This window comes from Symphodus melops (assembly GCF_947650265.1).
Source record: "Symphodus melops genome assembly, chromosome: 10".
Classification (NCBI taxonomy): Eukaryota; Metazoa; Chordata; class Actinopteri; order Labriformes; family Labridae; genus Symphodus; species Symphodus melops.
This window is the reverse complement of record NC_136700.1, coordinates 6,913,797-6,928,723: the sequence shown is the minus strand read 5'-3', so window position 1 is coordinate 6,928,723 and position 14,927 is coordinate 6,913,797. Positions and strand designations below refer to the sequence as shown.

General features: G+C 42.6%; 1 protein-coding gene across 1 annotated transcript in view; it reads right to left on the bottom strand.

Annotated features, from left to right (window-relative positions):
- map3k10 (mitogen-activated protein kinase kinase kinase 10) overlaps nucleotides 1-13,981 on the bottom strand; it is a 30,257-nt gene extending 16,276 nt beyond the window's left edge. The window contains exon 1 of the mRNA XM_079353584.1: nucleotides 11,036-13,981. Within this exon, the coding sequence (XP_079209710.1) occupies nucleotides 11,036-12,029 (994 nt within the window). The 5' untranslated portion in view covers nucleotides 12,030-13,981. The remainder of the gene's footprint in view (nucleotides 1-11,035) is intronic.
- Between the last annotated feature and the right edge of the window lie 946 nt (nucleotides 13,982-14,927).

Genomic DNA, 14,927 nt, shown 5'->3' with positions numbered 1-14,927 from the left:
CCTACTTTGTGAAGAAAGAGGTGTAGCCTGAAGGTTAGAACAGCTGTGATGCCAAGTCAGCAAATCAGATCAGACATTCTTACAACACCTGCTTCTCCGATACCGCCATCCAACTTTCTACACCTCAAAACCCCTTCACACTTTCTGCCACCTACGCCTACCTGCCAAGGGATGCTGCCAAACACAAACAACATGTCAGGGAGACAAAAACAGCAACTTGACTGATGTGGCAGCACGGCCACAGTTCATCAACACAGATGTGATTTTGGCCCATGGGATGCTGAGCAGCCTGCCCCCTCTCCTCCCAGTTCAGGCCCCAACATCACCTCTGGTTCTGCAAAGATCAAAACCTTGCAAACAAAAAAGCAACCTCCCCCTATATCACTGCTGCCTAATGACTGTCTCTCCATCTTTGTACCCCCCCCCCCCCCTCGGCCCCTTCCCCCCATAGTCATCCCCGTCTGTTCCTCCCTCTGTGATGGTGCCCACTGCTTCACTGTCTGCTGTTTCAGCTGTCGTCAGCCTGCTTGTGATCACAACACACCGTGGAGAAGAAATGGAAGAGATGCAGGGAAAGCCAAAAAGTGGATGGAGTAAAAAAAAACAAAAAAAAAAAACCTTTAAGTAACTGAGAGGTAGTTTGTGTGTACATAATGTAGGAGACGGGGGGGGGGGGGGGGTAAGAAGATGGGGAGGCAAAGCTGTCTGAAGACGAAGAATGGGGGAGGGGTGACGAGGAACAAGAAGTAGAAAAGAGGCAAGAGGGGACATAAAAATGACACGAGAGGGAGAGCTGCAGAAATTAGGCCAAGAGCAGAGAGTGAAATATTGGGAAGAAGCAGCTGAAAAGGACAGAAGAGTCAGTTCAGAGGAGCGAGAAAAAGAGAGCGAGATGGCGTAGCAAAGGAAAAAGCACAACAAGAAAGAGGGTAATAATGAGAGGATGAAAAGATGCGGGCAACTAGAGGTAAAGAGAGATGACTGGAGGGAGAGCTTTTGTCATTTTTTTCTTGGCAGCACATACCAGATGTCTTTGTATCTCAAAAGGTCTCTCTATCTTCCTTTGGCTTTCACACATCTCTTCTCTCAAGAGATTTGAAACACATATCTTCAAAAACACACAAGCAAACTTGAAGTTAAAATCCCTGTTACTTAAAACCCAAGTCCTTTTACTTTAAAGAAAGCGTGCAAATTTTAAACATTGACGCAAGGACTAGATTATAAGCCTTCAAAAACAAAACAGTTTGATTATTTATATTGGGTTCCAAATCAAAGGCCTTTTTGCTTCAGAAAGAGCATGCCAACACAAAATAGAAACAATTAAGGCAGAACACTGATGCACACAAGCAGTATGCATGCGTCAAATCTCTGGGTATCTTCCCTGATCCCCCGGTGCTTTTAAATGGAGTTTGGAGCAAGGAGCGAGTCTGCTCCCATGTCATTGATACTCTGGCTTGGCTCCACGTGTACCACCACAGGCCATGAGGGCTCTAATCCTGAGCCGCTCAGTGGCACAGTTTCACCCTGCAGCCATTCACTTTGTCTGCACACAAATGCAGCTGCCAGATTCGTGTGACCAGGCAGACTTTCTCTCAGAAGAGATGGAGGTATTATATGAGGCGGCTTTCTCTCACCTCTTTTTCAGGATGAAGTGTATGTATGCATGTGTGTGTTTTTAATTTCCTATAATTAATGGGGTGAGCTATTTTGCAAGAGGTAAGGTGACTTGAGGTTCAAATGCAGCTGTAATTTTCAGGAGAATTCAATGCAAGCAACGAGAAAGGGGGTGTCAGTGTGATGGATGTAATGAAGCTGCCTCATACTGTATCCTGCTTGACATCATGTTTTTTTTTCTATTTATTTATTGTGTCCAGTTAAAGATGCACTGATTTAAGGGCTGGCAAGGAAAATCTCCTGATTTGAGCGACGTGTACGAGAGAAACTTTAGAGGAAGGCCTTCCCGAATTGTTCTCGAACTTTTCAGAGGTGAATGTGTGGATGGGGTCACACACACTCACACGTACACTCAGGCACTCACTCTAATGCTGGCTTAGCAACTCAAGGGTCTTAATTTTAAAATGTTAATCACACAGGATGTAACTAACTCATTACAATACAACAATAACTCATTATAAAACTGAATAGAGTCCAGGGAGCCAATCACAACATGTAAACATGTTTCCTCTCCTGAAGTGTAAATAAACATTGATTATAATATTAAAATATTGACTTTTGACGTTCTTACATTGCAAACATGCATTAGCCTGTCTGTTGCCGGACTGAAGTGTCCTCTTGTTGACTCCACACTGAGGGTGGGTGAAGGACTTTCAGCTCGGGGGACACCCCGCGCCTTCTCTGCTCAGCCTGACGCCCTGCTCCCCGTGCCAGGCTGCTATCCAGCAACAATGGCCCTCACAGCTGAGTCTCTGAACATACAGCGGCCAAGGAGTTGTCAATGTAAGTGTAAGTTTGTGTGGCATGACTGTGCTTATCACTTTGTCTATATAATGTACAGCTTGCCCCCCAGACACACAAAGCCATCGTGTGTGTTTATTACTGAGCATTATTCTACGAGGATGTTTGACGAAAGAAACCAGAACTCATTTGATAGGCCTTGTAGTCAAATAATAGAGAAACTAATGTATTGTTTTAGTTTCTCTAGCCGAGTGTTTTCCCTCTCTGTGCACTTCTTTGTCATCTTGATTTAATATCAAACGACCTCTCGTGCCGCTGCTCCTCAGATGCTCGACTGACTGAGGAGCTGAGGTGAATTTGAGGCGATGATGAGGAAAGGGACTGCCGAGGGCACTTAACAGGGGTGTTTACTCCACTACTGTTTCCCTGTCTCCTGACTCTGAGCAAAGTGCCATAACTTTCAGGCCTGTTTTGCAAAAAGAGGTGGAAACACCAGGAGCAATAGGATCCGGCCTATTGTTGGCATATGCAAAATGTAAAGTTGTTTGCTTGTAAATGTGTGTTTGAGAGCATTTCAGGAACAAAATGGGACAAAATCTTCATGATCATTTGAACAGTGAACAAAATATCAGTAAGTCATCCAGACATGTGATACAGTTTTTGATTTTCTAGGGCTAAATATGTATGTTTTTATAAGCATAATGCTGAGGCGAAACCTTTCCACTGCTAAGAACAGAGGGAAAATGGCATCATTGCAATCCTGCACTGACTTATGGGAAATTTATATTCTTCAGTTAATCAGACACCATGATATATCAATATATGATTGTTTTCTGTATTCTGATTTCATGGGTTATGTCTCCAATAAGCAGTTGTATTGTGAGTTTCTCTGCAATTCCTGACCCTGGTGATCACAGGTAACAAATCGAACCCTCTCCTTATGCTTTAGCCCCTCATGAACTTGATTTGTTTAAAACTAAAGCTGCTATTCATAATGTCAAACAACATGCAGCAGTGTAATTGTGTGTCAGTATGTTTGGCAGGTCTACAGACAGCCGAGTTGCAATCCAATAAAAGAGAGCAGATAGTCAACACTGTTAACTGGCTTCAAATCAACATTTTATTGACCAGTGGAGAAAACTATTGCCATTTGATGTGTGTATGTGTGTGTGTGTGTGTGTGTGTGTGTGTGTGGATGCATACATGTTTATTCATTGTCATGCAGCAATTGACCAGTGTCACCATTTGGTTTAGTTGTATGATTGTATCTCTCTCTGTCTGTCTCACAGAGACGGACTGAAGCGCAGCAGTGCGAGGCGATATAAACATCTGTTAGCAGTGTGGCTGTGTTCACACGGTGCCTGATATTTGAAACTCGTCCAAAGTATATTTTTAATCATTTACGCTCTCAAGCTCTTTACTTAAAAAAAAACATAGTTGTGGACCTGCTTATGGAGCTAAAAACCAAAGTTACAAGAATTCTTTTTCTGGGGGACTGGAGTAAATGTTACAAATTTTACGTCATTAATATATATATTTGGACAGATATATGGATAATGACTTCTGCAGAGCCAGCAGAGAGAGAACGATATTGCTTAAAACTGCAGCCTACAGTCCATCAAGGCTGTTAGCCTTAATCTGTGGCTGGCTCATTGAGAGAAAGAAGAATGGTTTGACCTCCTCACAAACTGCCCTTATACTTCTCCCTGCCTCCATCTCTCCCTCCCCCTTACATCTCTCCATTCCCTTTCCTAGTCGAGCCTCCAGGGGTTTCTCTCCAGCCACTGCCACTACATTCCTGCTCTTCTCCTCTTCCCATCCTGCCTTGCCTCCATCCATCTGAATACTCTGTCATTCACAGCCTACAGTCGCCCCTCACCGCCTCTATCTCCCATCCTTCAACATCCTCCTCATTACACTGACTCTTGCCATTGTAAGTCTTGCTCTTGCTCCTCTGTCTTGGGCTTCTGTGTGAGAATGGGGTCATTGTTGCCCTGTTGGAGCATGTGCGTGTATGATAGTAGGAGGGTAAGTTCTCTGCCCCAGCACCAGCATGCCCTGATGTCTGACCTCCATGTGCACACAGGCCTACATGTCCAATGTTGGTGCCTACAAGTTTAAAACTAAATTATTTAAAACTATTGTTTTGTTTACATCATTAATCCTTAAGAAATTGTTAGCCTTTTAAAGGTGATAGAAGTGTAGTAAAGGTTCAAGTTACAGGTAACATCTGCAGCCCAAACAATGTTAATCCATGTTAATAACAGAAAGGCATCATAATTTTAGCAGCACACCTTAACAATGTGGTGGAAGAAATTATCCATAAAAATGTAATTCTAAAACCACTTATCAAACACTGATATTAAATGGCATATAAATCAAGTGCTAGGTCAGTTGTCAACTAATTTTACATTAGCTCTTTCATGCTTCATTCAAAATCAAGCTACTAGCATAATATGCACGCTAACATTAGCCTTGTCGTGTTTCCTGAGTGCAAAGACATATCATTGTACCAACATTTCTTGTTCCAACTTTTGCCTTCAATTTGTTTTTGATTTTCTTAAGCTCTTGGGAGATGTTTTTTTAATGAAGATGGCTTCCACTATGCATTTATACAAAGCAACAATTCATTGCATTAGACATAGATATTAAATTGTTAAACCGTTTTCTATGCTTACATGGTGATTTACATGGACATGAGAATAATCAGCCTTGGTACAGTTCTAAATTAGCATGAAATGTTACGCTATGCTAACTTAAAGCTTCTGTAAGAAGATTTGAAATGATACATGGGCTTTGTTGATATTTTTCCTTAGCAAAGATTTAGAGTGAGAACTACAAATGGCTGTTCAAAAAAAAAAAAAATCAGGTGGCATTTTTTGTCAGAATAAACAGTAACATGTCCAGCACAAGATCGGCAAGGATATTTGAAGTAGTGCTTTATTCACATGGAGCGCAAAAATCAACACAAAGGGAAAGGTCCACACAGGGGCTTTAATCAGTGCTCATGTTGTATTGGAGAAGCTAACGTTAACTACAGCAGGTGGTTCAGGTCACTTAAAAAAAAAGCAGTAGGCTGTTGTATAACCACTGAAGTCAGGTATAATCTCTATACACAACTAGGCTAAGTTTGAATGTGAAAAACAGTAACTTCTTGCAACTTCTTACACGTATCCATCATAGATATCATCATGCATAAATCCCAAAACATGAAATACTTCAAGACAACAGTCTAAAAGACCTTTGATGATAGCAGTCTTATCCTCTCCAGTGCGAGGCTATATCACTAGCTCACAGTCTAGTTAGTCACAGTCTCGGCCTCCACAGCTCTGTGTCTCTGTGGGATTAGCAGCCGACACTGGCCACCATTCTAATCCTTTCCTCAACTGACTCACACATACACACATAGAGAGATATAGGCTTTTCCATGACTGTCGATTTGCCATATTTGCTAATCTGGTAACTAGGTATTACAGCATGTATGTGCAGTACCTTTTGCTAATGTCATGTTAACTTGATTAACCCAAATTGAAAGAAAAAAAACAAAAGAATGTATCATATTCATTTGCAGTTTTCTTGCCTTTTGATAAAGGACTGCAAGGCAAACAGCAAACTCAACAGGCCTGCCCAGAGGCACCATTCACACGTTTGTTTACTGTGTAAACATAGCTTCTATTTGAAGCTATACAGCATTCAAAACAGCAGGTAATGTCACCAGGTCTCTGTCTTTAGCGTGTCTATAATAGCCTCTGAATCTACTGTACACTTAAACAACACATAGGCTGCACAAATATAAAACATTTCCACTTACTTGTCATTTTTGATTAGGTTGAATTAAGGTGGAGACATCATACATAAAATGTGTTCAAAGGGAGGATAAATACTAGCTGTACGTATACAAATGACTAAGTGATAAATTCAACCTATGTGACATTTCTGTAGTAGCAAACAAGACGTACCGATATACGACCTGGCCAGAAGCATCAGGTGATCAGATCACCTGTATTGTCTTATCTGCAGCTGACTCATGGCTTCTCTGGAGTTCTAAGGAAAGTTTCAGTGATTCTTCGTGAAATACGTCTACCTTTAAAGGGAGCCATGACTCAGTCTCACAGTCTTGTAGTGCCAATGAAAAAGGGCAGAAAACAACATCTCGATGTCCACTTACTCACAGGACAGAGGGGGGAGGGGGTGACAGAGCACAAAGCTGAGGTCGGATTGGAACCCATGGCTGCTGCTACAAGGGTAGTTATTGCCTCTGTACATGGGGCATGAAGCATAACTGCTATAGGCTATCGGGAACCAACCATCGACGGTATTCTACCAATGATTTATTCAATACGTAGACTGTCAATGTTAATGAAGGAAGCTTGATTCATGTCACCCATCGGATACTGCAGGCGGCTTTGGAGTCCCATCTATGGCAGAAGCCATGCTGGGAATTCTGTCTCACCTTAACTTCAAATCAGCCTGAGCTCAAACTCTCAAAACTTGAGCTTGAGCTGCGGTGGGTTTTCGTTGAAAGGAATGTGACACCGCGCCCTTTAGTCATTTAGGTCAGCTACGAGTTGTATTGTGAATCACATTTATCCTTTATAAAATCAAAACAGAAGAGACGACAGGCTACAATACCAATACAATTTTGCTGCTTTTTCAGAGTTGAATTATCATAATAAAATCTATGCCATAACTAAATTATTAATAATTGGAGAATGAATCATTCTTTTCTCAGTCATTTCTCTCACTGAGCACATTTTTGTTCATGAAATTATATATTGTTATGCAGCCTTTAAACTATGAATTAATAAAATGTACGTTTTCTAATAGTAAGTATCTAATTTAGTAAATGCAATCACCATCTAGTTAAACTCTTTCACAATAATCAACAATCAAGGTTTTTGTCTCATACAACAATACTGAAAAAAATAGGCTGTGTGTCTTTTATGTCTGTTGTGATTGAGAGCACTCTTAAGTCTTTTCAGTGTTTCTGCTGTTATCTTGCCAATCAAGAAGGACGGGTGCCCTGTGCTTTGGGACACAAGAGTGACAGGTAAGGCATTGACATTGGGGGGAGGGGGAGGGGGGGGGGGAACCTACACACACATTGTGACATCACTCTAAGGAGGTCATGGTAATCAGATTACCCCAGACTAAGTCACCACTGTGGGTCTGATGGAGAGCTGCACTCAGCAGATAAAAAAAAACAACAGAATATTGTCTCACAGGTGCACACGCCTTTAAAACGTTAACTTTGCGAAGATAAAATTAGATAAAAACATCTTGGAGAGCTAAAAATAAGTTCCCTTTGCTGTGAAAGGTTTGTAAAGCTTCAAACACACACTGATTCTAACAGCAGTCACGTTCTGCCTTGATGCCTGTTTCTGTGTGAGAGTGAAGACATTTTTGCAGAAGAAGTCGGCTGATGGGAGAGGGAGACAGAGGAGAGGCTCGGGGGCCTGAGCCGCTGTGTAACCGTGCTGATGCCAAGTGGTCGGCGGTTTGAAGAGGACACCTGAGACCAGCGCACCTGGACAATGAGCTGAGGTGTAATCCTAAACTGAGATGAACCGCTGTTTATCCCCCGTGCTCTTCCTATCTCACTGTTTCCCATCAGTATCCTCACTTGTTTCATGTATCTCTTCTCTCTCTTTGATGTAACTTGCACCCTTTTATTCTCCCAGAGTCGATAAGAAAATTAAGTATGCTGGGTTCTAGTATTTCGATTCAAAAACCCAATAATGCATTGTAAAATGTAAATTCAGTCATATAATCAAACTATTGAGGATCGCAACTTGTGTGTTGGTCTTGTTCATGTCTAAAGAACCGTTGAATCAAGTGCAATGTCAAGTTGTCAGGATACTTTTATAAAACGTATTCTCTAAATCTCCCTATCTCGAGCCTTCTTTCCATCACCAGGTTAATGCAAACAACCGTCAGTAAGAATGTAAGTCTAATCATGTACTTTATTATAAGCCCCCACACCTTTTTAGAAAGATTCATTAATCAGGGAAAAAACAATGATATACGTGCATGTCTTGCTAGCTATTTTCACACAGACAATACTCTAAATTGGGAGACTGACATTTTGCGCAGCAGCTCAAAGCAGCTAGCAGCTGTATGACTCAGTGACACAGAAGCAGAGCCCATGTCACCATGGAAAGGCAGCGTTATGGTGTTGTTGCCAGGGCTCTGCTGTCCAATACACGTCTGATCCTCAGCATCTCTTACACATCGCATAAGGGAGGAGGGAGAGCAGCAGATTCATGTGCTAAAGAGCGAGACATGATAAAAAACGTTTAAAAAAAGTTTTGAAAAAATGAGAATATGAGGAAGAAGAGGGGGTTTAAGATTAGGAAACATTTCGGAAGATCAGCAGTGACTGTGTTAGAGCCTCACTAAAAGGCCTTCAGTCAGCATCCTGCACACTCCACCCATATTTGTGCACTCCCTCCCCCATCACTCTTGTCACTTAGGATAAACACACAGTCTGACCTGCACTTGTACAGTATATGCACCCACACTCATAAAAATGCACTTCGATGTGCACTGTGTGTCATTTCTTAGATGCAACAACAACTGCAACTGTAACTGCGTCTTTAAACAGCAAGTAGCACAAAGGACCAAAAATAGCACAGTGAGTTGCAGAGCAGAACTGCTCTCCTTGAGGAGGGGAGGAAAGAGGAGGAGGAGGATGGAGAGCAATAGGAGGTGCAGAGAGTGATGACAGGGAAAAGATGGCAGAAAGAGACCAGCTCTCTAGGACTCAGGCCGTCCTGCTGGGTTCAATTTAAGTTTTGCATCCAGTGCCAGCTCTCAGAAAACCTCCATCTAATAATATTGAACTTGGTTGAACTTGTAAATCACAAGTGTGTGATCAATTATCATCTAAACTGTCCACTTTTTTGTGCCATTAGATTCACACCAATATCCAATCTCCTTGCAAAGCTAAGCTTAGCTAAGCTAAGCTAATTAACGCCCTGCTACAGCGTCAAATTCACAGTTCAGGCACGCAAGTGTTATCCATCATTTTGTCTGGCTCTGAGTCAGAGAAACATTATGCATTTTTCCTAAAACTTTATTTATAATGATGAATGAAAAACAACATTTTGAGTCTTTAAAGGAAAAATATGTAACTCTGTCAAGTAGTGTTTAAAATAGGTATAACAGTCCAAATTTAAAACATTAGAGAGAGCTGTTTCCCCCCCGCCCCCTACTACCTACGGTACTGTCAATGTGCACACATTACAAGTTGCCATGTCTTTGACACAGAAGCTACAGTGTTTAGCCAGCTCTGCATCAATCTTGAAGATGTTCTGCTCCTCTAACCGCTGAACTCTTCTTTGACAAAAACATGTCCAATGTCTCTCCTAGTTTTACCAAGTTTGTGGTTGTGGAGCTTATTAACAAAAATGCTTTTTAGGTCAGGTGGAATCTGTTATATCTGAACCAGTTATGGCTTTTAAAAAATGCCATTTCCATTTCCATCGCTGCAACACTATTGATTTGCAAGTTGCCTGGCAAACCAAGGGGCATCCAAATAGGCCTTGTAGGGGTGCCTTAAAACGGTCTGAAACCTTGGAGGAAGACATAGTGGCAACTGCATTGTTTTCAGAGAAGCCATCCCTTTAATGCGGCATGTTTCCTTAATGTCTGATGATACAGTATGGCCATTTTATGATTATATTAAGTAGAAATCTTACATATTGCTCCTTTAATTTATTTAGACTTGTATTAGACTGTCAATGGCACTGTTGCCATAGGCATCGTGTTGTGATAATATTGGCATATTATTCCCACCTTGTGTCAATATCTCTGTCACAAGTGCACGTCACCTGTAAGATTGGCTAAATATGCCCTTTCAAAGAATTACACTCTGCTGCCTGCTGTTTAACAATACACAGTAACCTGCCGTTCTCCAGGACTGGACATTGTTCGAAGATGTGGACTTGACTTTGGGCCTTGCTAGCTAGTTAGCGTTGTTGTTGCTATCCATCTACTGCATGACAAATTGACTTTAGTTTTGCTCAGCCATGTCAGAGATTTTAAAAGATTTAAAAAAAAAAAAAAGTACTCATCTCGAAACACATGATTATAATTTACATTGAAATAAAAGAGAAGCTGCTGGGCTAACTCAAGGTGCACACTGTATATCATATTGCATTAACCACAACAGCATTATATGAGCATCTGATGTCTTTCTCTTTGTGGGGCACCATTTGTTTTGAAATGTTTTTTTAATGTATTTGCGTATATATTAGAGACTTCATCACATAGCATGTACCTGATATTTAACCCTGGTAATCCTGCCTGAGTCTGAGTGAGTAAGATGCAACAGGAGTGAGCTTTAAGATTAATTATTGACCTCCTATGTAGTGTTTTTGCCTAGACAAAGGAGTTCAGGTTAAAATGTTTTATGAAAGGTTAATCTCATCTTTATCAATCCTGTGTATTACGTTTTACATACAAAAAGGGTTTCACTTTGATGACCTTTCAATGTATGTGCTAATTAACCTTTGAACCACACTGTTCTTTAGTGTCGTCCTCAGATGTTATTGTAAAAATCAGACATTCCATTTGCGATTTACACAGAGAAAAAGTCACAATTGTGTGTAGCACTTACTATTGCTGGACTTGAGGTCTCTGTGGATAATGGGTACAAAGGCCTGGTTGTGCAGGTAATCCATTCCTGTGGCGATCTGGACCGCCCAGTTCACTAGTACACGTGGAGGAACCTTCTTTCCAGCGAGCGCTCGGTTCAGAGCCCCCCCTCTGGCATACTCCATGACCAAGCACAGGTTGGGCTCTCGCAGGCAGACCCCCCGCAGAGTGATAATGTTGGGGTGCCTGAGCATCCAGAAGAGCCGAGCTTCCTGTCGAACGCTCTCTGCTGTAACACTAATATCCTCATCTGGGTCTTGCCTGGCGGCCTTAACTGCTACTTCTTCTCTCCGCCATACTCCTTTGTACACTTTTCCAAATCCTCCAGCTCCAATCACTTCCTCCAGGAGCAATTCTGAGAAGTCTATCTCCAAGGGACAATCACCAACCCTACCTGCCACCAGCCCTCCTGCAGTCAACTGCTGATAGTTGGCAGAGCCCCCTCTTGTGACGTAGTTGCTTGGAAAGATACCCACCTTGTCCTGGATCTTCCCTGTCCACCAGCCCTCATCCCCCGACACTTTGGAGTCTTTGGAGAGGACCTCAAGAAGGTCCCCACGCCGCAGGGTTAACTCCTCATCTGCTGTTGCTTCATAGTCAAACACCGCTGTCCAGTAGGGGTTGGGATTGTTGCCCCTGCAGCGGGGACCAGGGTGGGAGTCCGGAGAGTCTGAGGACGACATAGTGGAGGAGTTCCAGCTGCTCCCATTCTCCTCCTGTACGACAGGGGCCGGACACATTGGTGGCGGAGGAGTCATATTCAGATGCATGGAGGAGGTAGAAGAAGGGGGCCCTGGTGGGATTAGACAAGGGGGAGGAGGAGAGCAGCAGCCCCCACAGCTGGTGCAGGACAGGGGGGCTGCTGTGCTGCTCGCTCTGCCGTATGGGTTCATGGCAGCCTGACTGCTGTTTGACTCTGTGGGCCTGCCCTCTGTCAACTCAAGTGCAAAATCCATATAGGGCCCATCTACAGAGACGAGGTGTCCTCGACCACCAGTGGAGGGAGGGTTGAGGGTATCAGAGGAGGCTGCGAACGCTCCCCCCTGTCACCACATCCCCTGTTTAAAAGTGTTCCAAATCCTGTCACCGGTTGCCGCTGTGCTGTTGATACACAGTGTGTAAGTAACATGTATTCCCAAAGGCAGGTTCACTCAGGGACAATGCTCAGCAGGTCATATAGATCCATGAGTGAATCCCCCCCCCCACCCCTCACAAAACCCACAGACTGTTTCCACAATTGTGTTTTATAGAAAGCTGCCCAGATGTGTCTCAGGAGCCGCAGGTCTAATGATCATTCAGAAAGATGTCTTTAGTGTAAAAAGATCCTGGTTCCACAAATGTTTTCTCGCATTTTTTTCTCCTCAGATGACAAAAGCTTAACTCAGTGCATGTAGGAGCAGATCAGCTAAATTTGAAAAGAAAAACATTAAATCTGGGCTCATGATTTAAGTTCCTGAATCTTTTGACTCAATAAACACATCGCCCAATCAAAAACCGTGTCCACTAAAGACACTAAAGTGATAATAAAGCCACAACGGATTAATATGAGAAATATGGACTATTTAAGCTTCGAATTAAAACTGCAGTCTGTGTTTGAAATCCTCTGAGCAGGGGTCCTCGTTTTTTCCTCATCCAGTCCAGCGTAGATGCACCTCCCCCGCCTGCCATCTCCATGAACACGGGCTGATTCCTTCTCTGAAGCGTGTGTGTGTGTGTGTGTGTGTGTGCGTGTGTGTGTGTGTGTATGGATATATCCGCTGGATATTCGCCCTACATCCCCTGAACCCAGTCCAAAGTAAATCCTACATGCGTTGCCACACGTGAGCCGGTTCAACGTCCCTGAACACCTCAAAAGAAAAAGCCCTGTTCATTTTAAATAAGACAGCAGAGGGAATTAAAGAAAGAGGACGACGCCTGGGCGGCAGGTATTCAATAGAGAGCAGGGAAGTAGCACCATGTTCAGCATCCAGCAGCCGAGTCTCTCAGCACAACAAACCCGCCCCCGTCTCTGTGCAGCGGCCTGCTTCAGTCGCCTCTGCTGGGCTACATTTGTGATGGTGACGAGCCCTCGGTTACAAAAGAATCTCTTCTTTTCCGGAGACATTAAAGGGATGCCAGCATTTCTCATTATCCGACAGCCTCGAGAGAGAGAGAGAGCACGCGTGGTACAAATAAATCCGATACTTTAGCAGGGTGGTTTGTCCACGACTTATTTAAGAGAAAAGGACCATCACACGGCGGCAACAAGGTGGAGAATATAGTCAGCGAAGGTTTGCATGAAGGCATTGCAACATTACAGTAGCTCTGGTCCAGCCAAATAAAGGCGATGAAGAGATCCACACAGTCTCCATGTTTTCTTTATCAAAAGATGCGTACCGTGTCTTAATAATAATCAGTAATAATAATAATATTGCTTATTTATTATGACCGTACAATTTTGCAGGTTTCCAATCCTATGCTTTCATCTCCTTGCTCGAACAGCTTTAAATATGCACTACTTAATACTGTAACCTAACCTGGACACTGAAGGCAGCAACATCTAAAGACACCGTCGCTTGCTTGGGCGTGCAGTTTCATTCGCGTAAAGGAGACCATCCAGGTCAGTAACCCAATTTGTTGACAAACGCTCTCCCGGTAGTCCCAGTCCGTGCTGCTCGGCCAGCTGTCTGTAGTATTCAAACAGGCTTTATCTCCAAAAAAAGAAGTGACATTTCGATAAACAGAGGCGAACTGTCAGTCTGCTGGGGTTGACTTTGCATCCAAATACACCGGGGGTGCAGTCCGCATACATGCCTGCTCTTGCTTCCTCTACCGCCGATCTACACAACATACGGATGGTCGAAGCATGCAAGCTCTGTGCGCACTCACGCCCATCACGTGAGTGCAGATTGGTGTGCAAGGCGGAGAAGAGGACGGTGCAGACTGTTGGAACCTGGCTGGAACGAAGCTGAGGATATGCGGTTGCATTGTGGGTAATATAGTTTTTGAGGAATCTCCTGCTGACCTACATTATGACAGTCAATGAAAGTAAATAATTAGCAATATAACCATGAACAAGGAAAAGGATTAGTGTTACCCACGACGTAGAGCATATTATTCAGTAAATTGTCCAGTCGAATTAAGATTATCATTCATTGTTGATAATCTCTTTAATGCAATAATGTAGGCTATTACATAGTAAACGTTTTTTTCCTCATCAGATTGTTCAGATGACAAAGGTCAGAGCAACAGCCCCGTTGCTTAGCAGGAATTGAGCATGCTACGTTGTTTGACAATTTGTTGGTGATAAAATCATGTAACCTAAACAACAGCAACACCTCAAATGATTTCCAGATCAACACATAGATCCCTAACTGGTAAATTATTTAAAATAATCAAATTAACAGAACAGTTGTCTGACCTACAACATTATACAGCAAAGTCAGGCTTTTCAGAAAAAGCATTATAACGTGGTTAAAGATATGATGTTTTTAAATTGTATTTGATTTACTGAGACATGACATGAAATACACTGAGCAAGGGATAATTATGGTGTTGGTTCATACTATTGCTATTTCACCTATAATCATAATAGTGTGAAAGAATTGTATTTTGTTTAAAAATAAAATCAATCAAAAGGTAATTCAGGCAATAAAGGTCGCAGTGATACGCATTAATGTTCATACAATACTGACCCCTGGTGTCTAAAAAGTGAAACACGTGTATTTGGTGGTTCAACGGTTAAGCAGTGCTTCCACAAACAACACATACACAAAGACACATACACAAACAACACATACACAAAGACACATACACAAACAACACATACACAAAGACACATACACAAACAACACATACACAAAGACACATACACA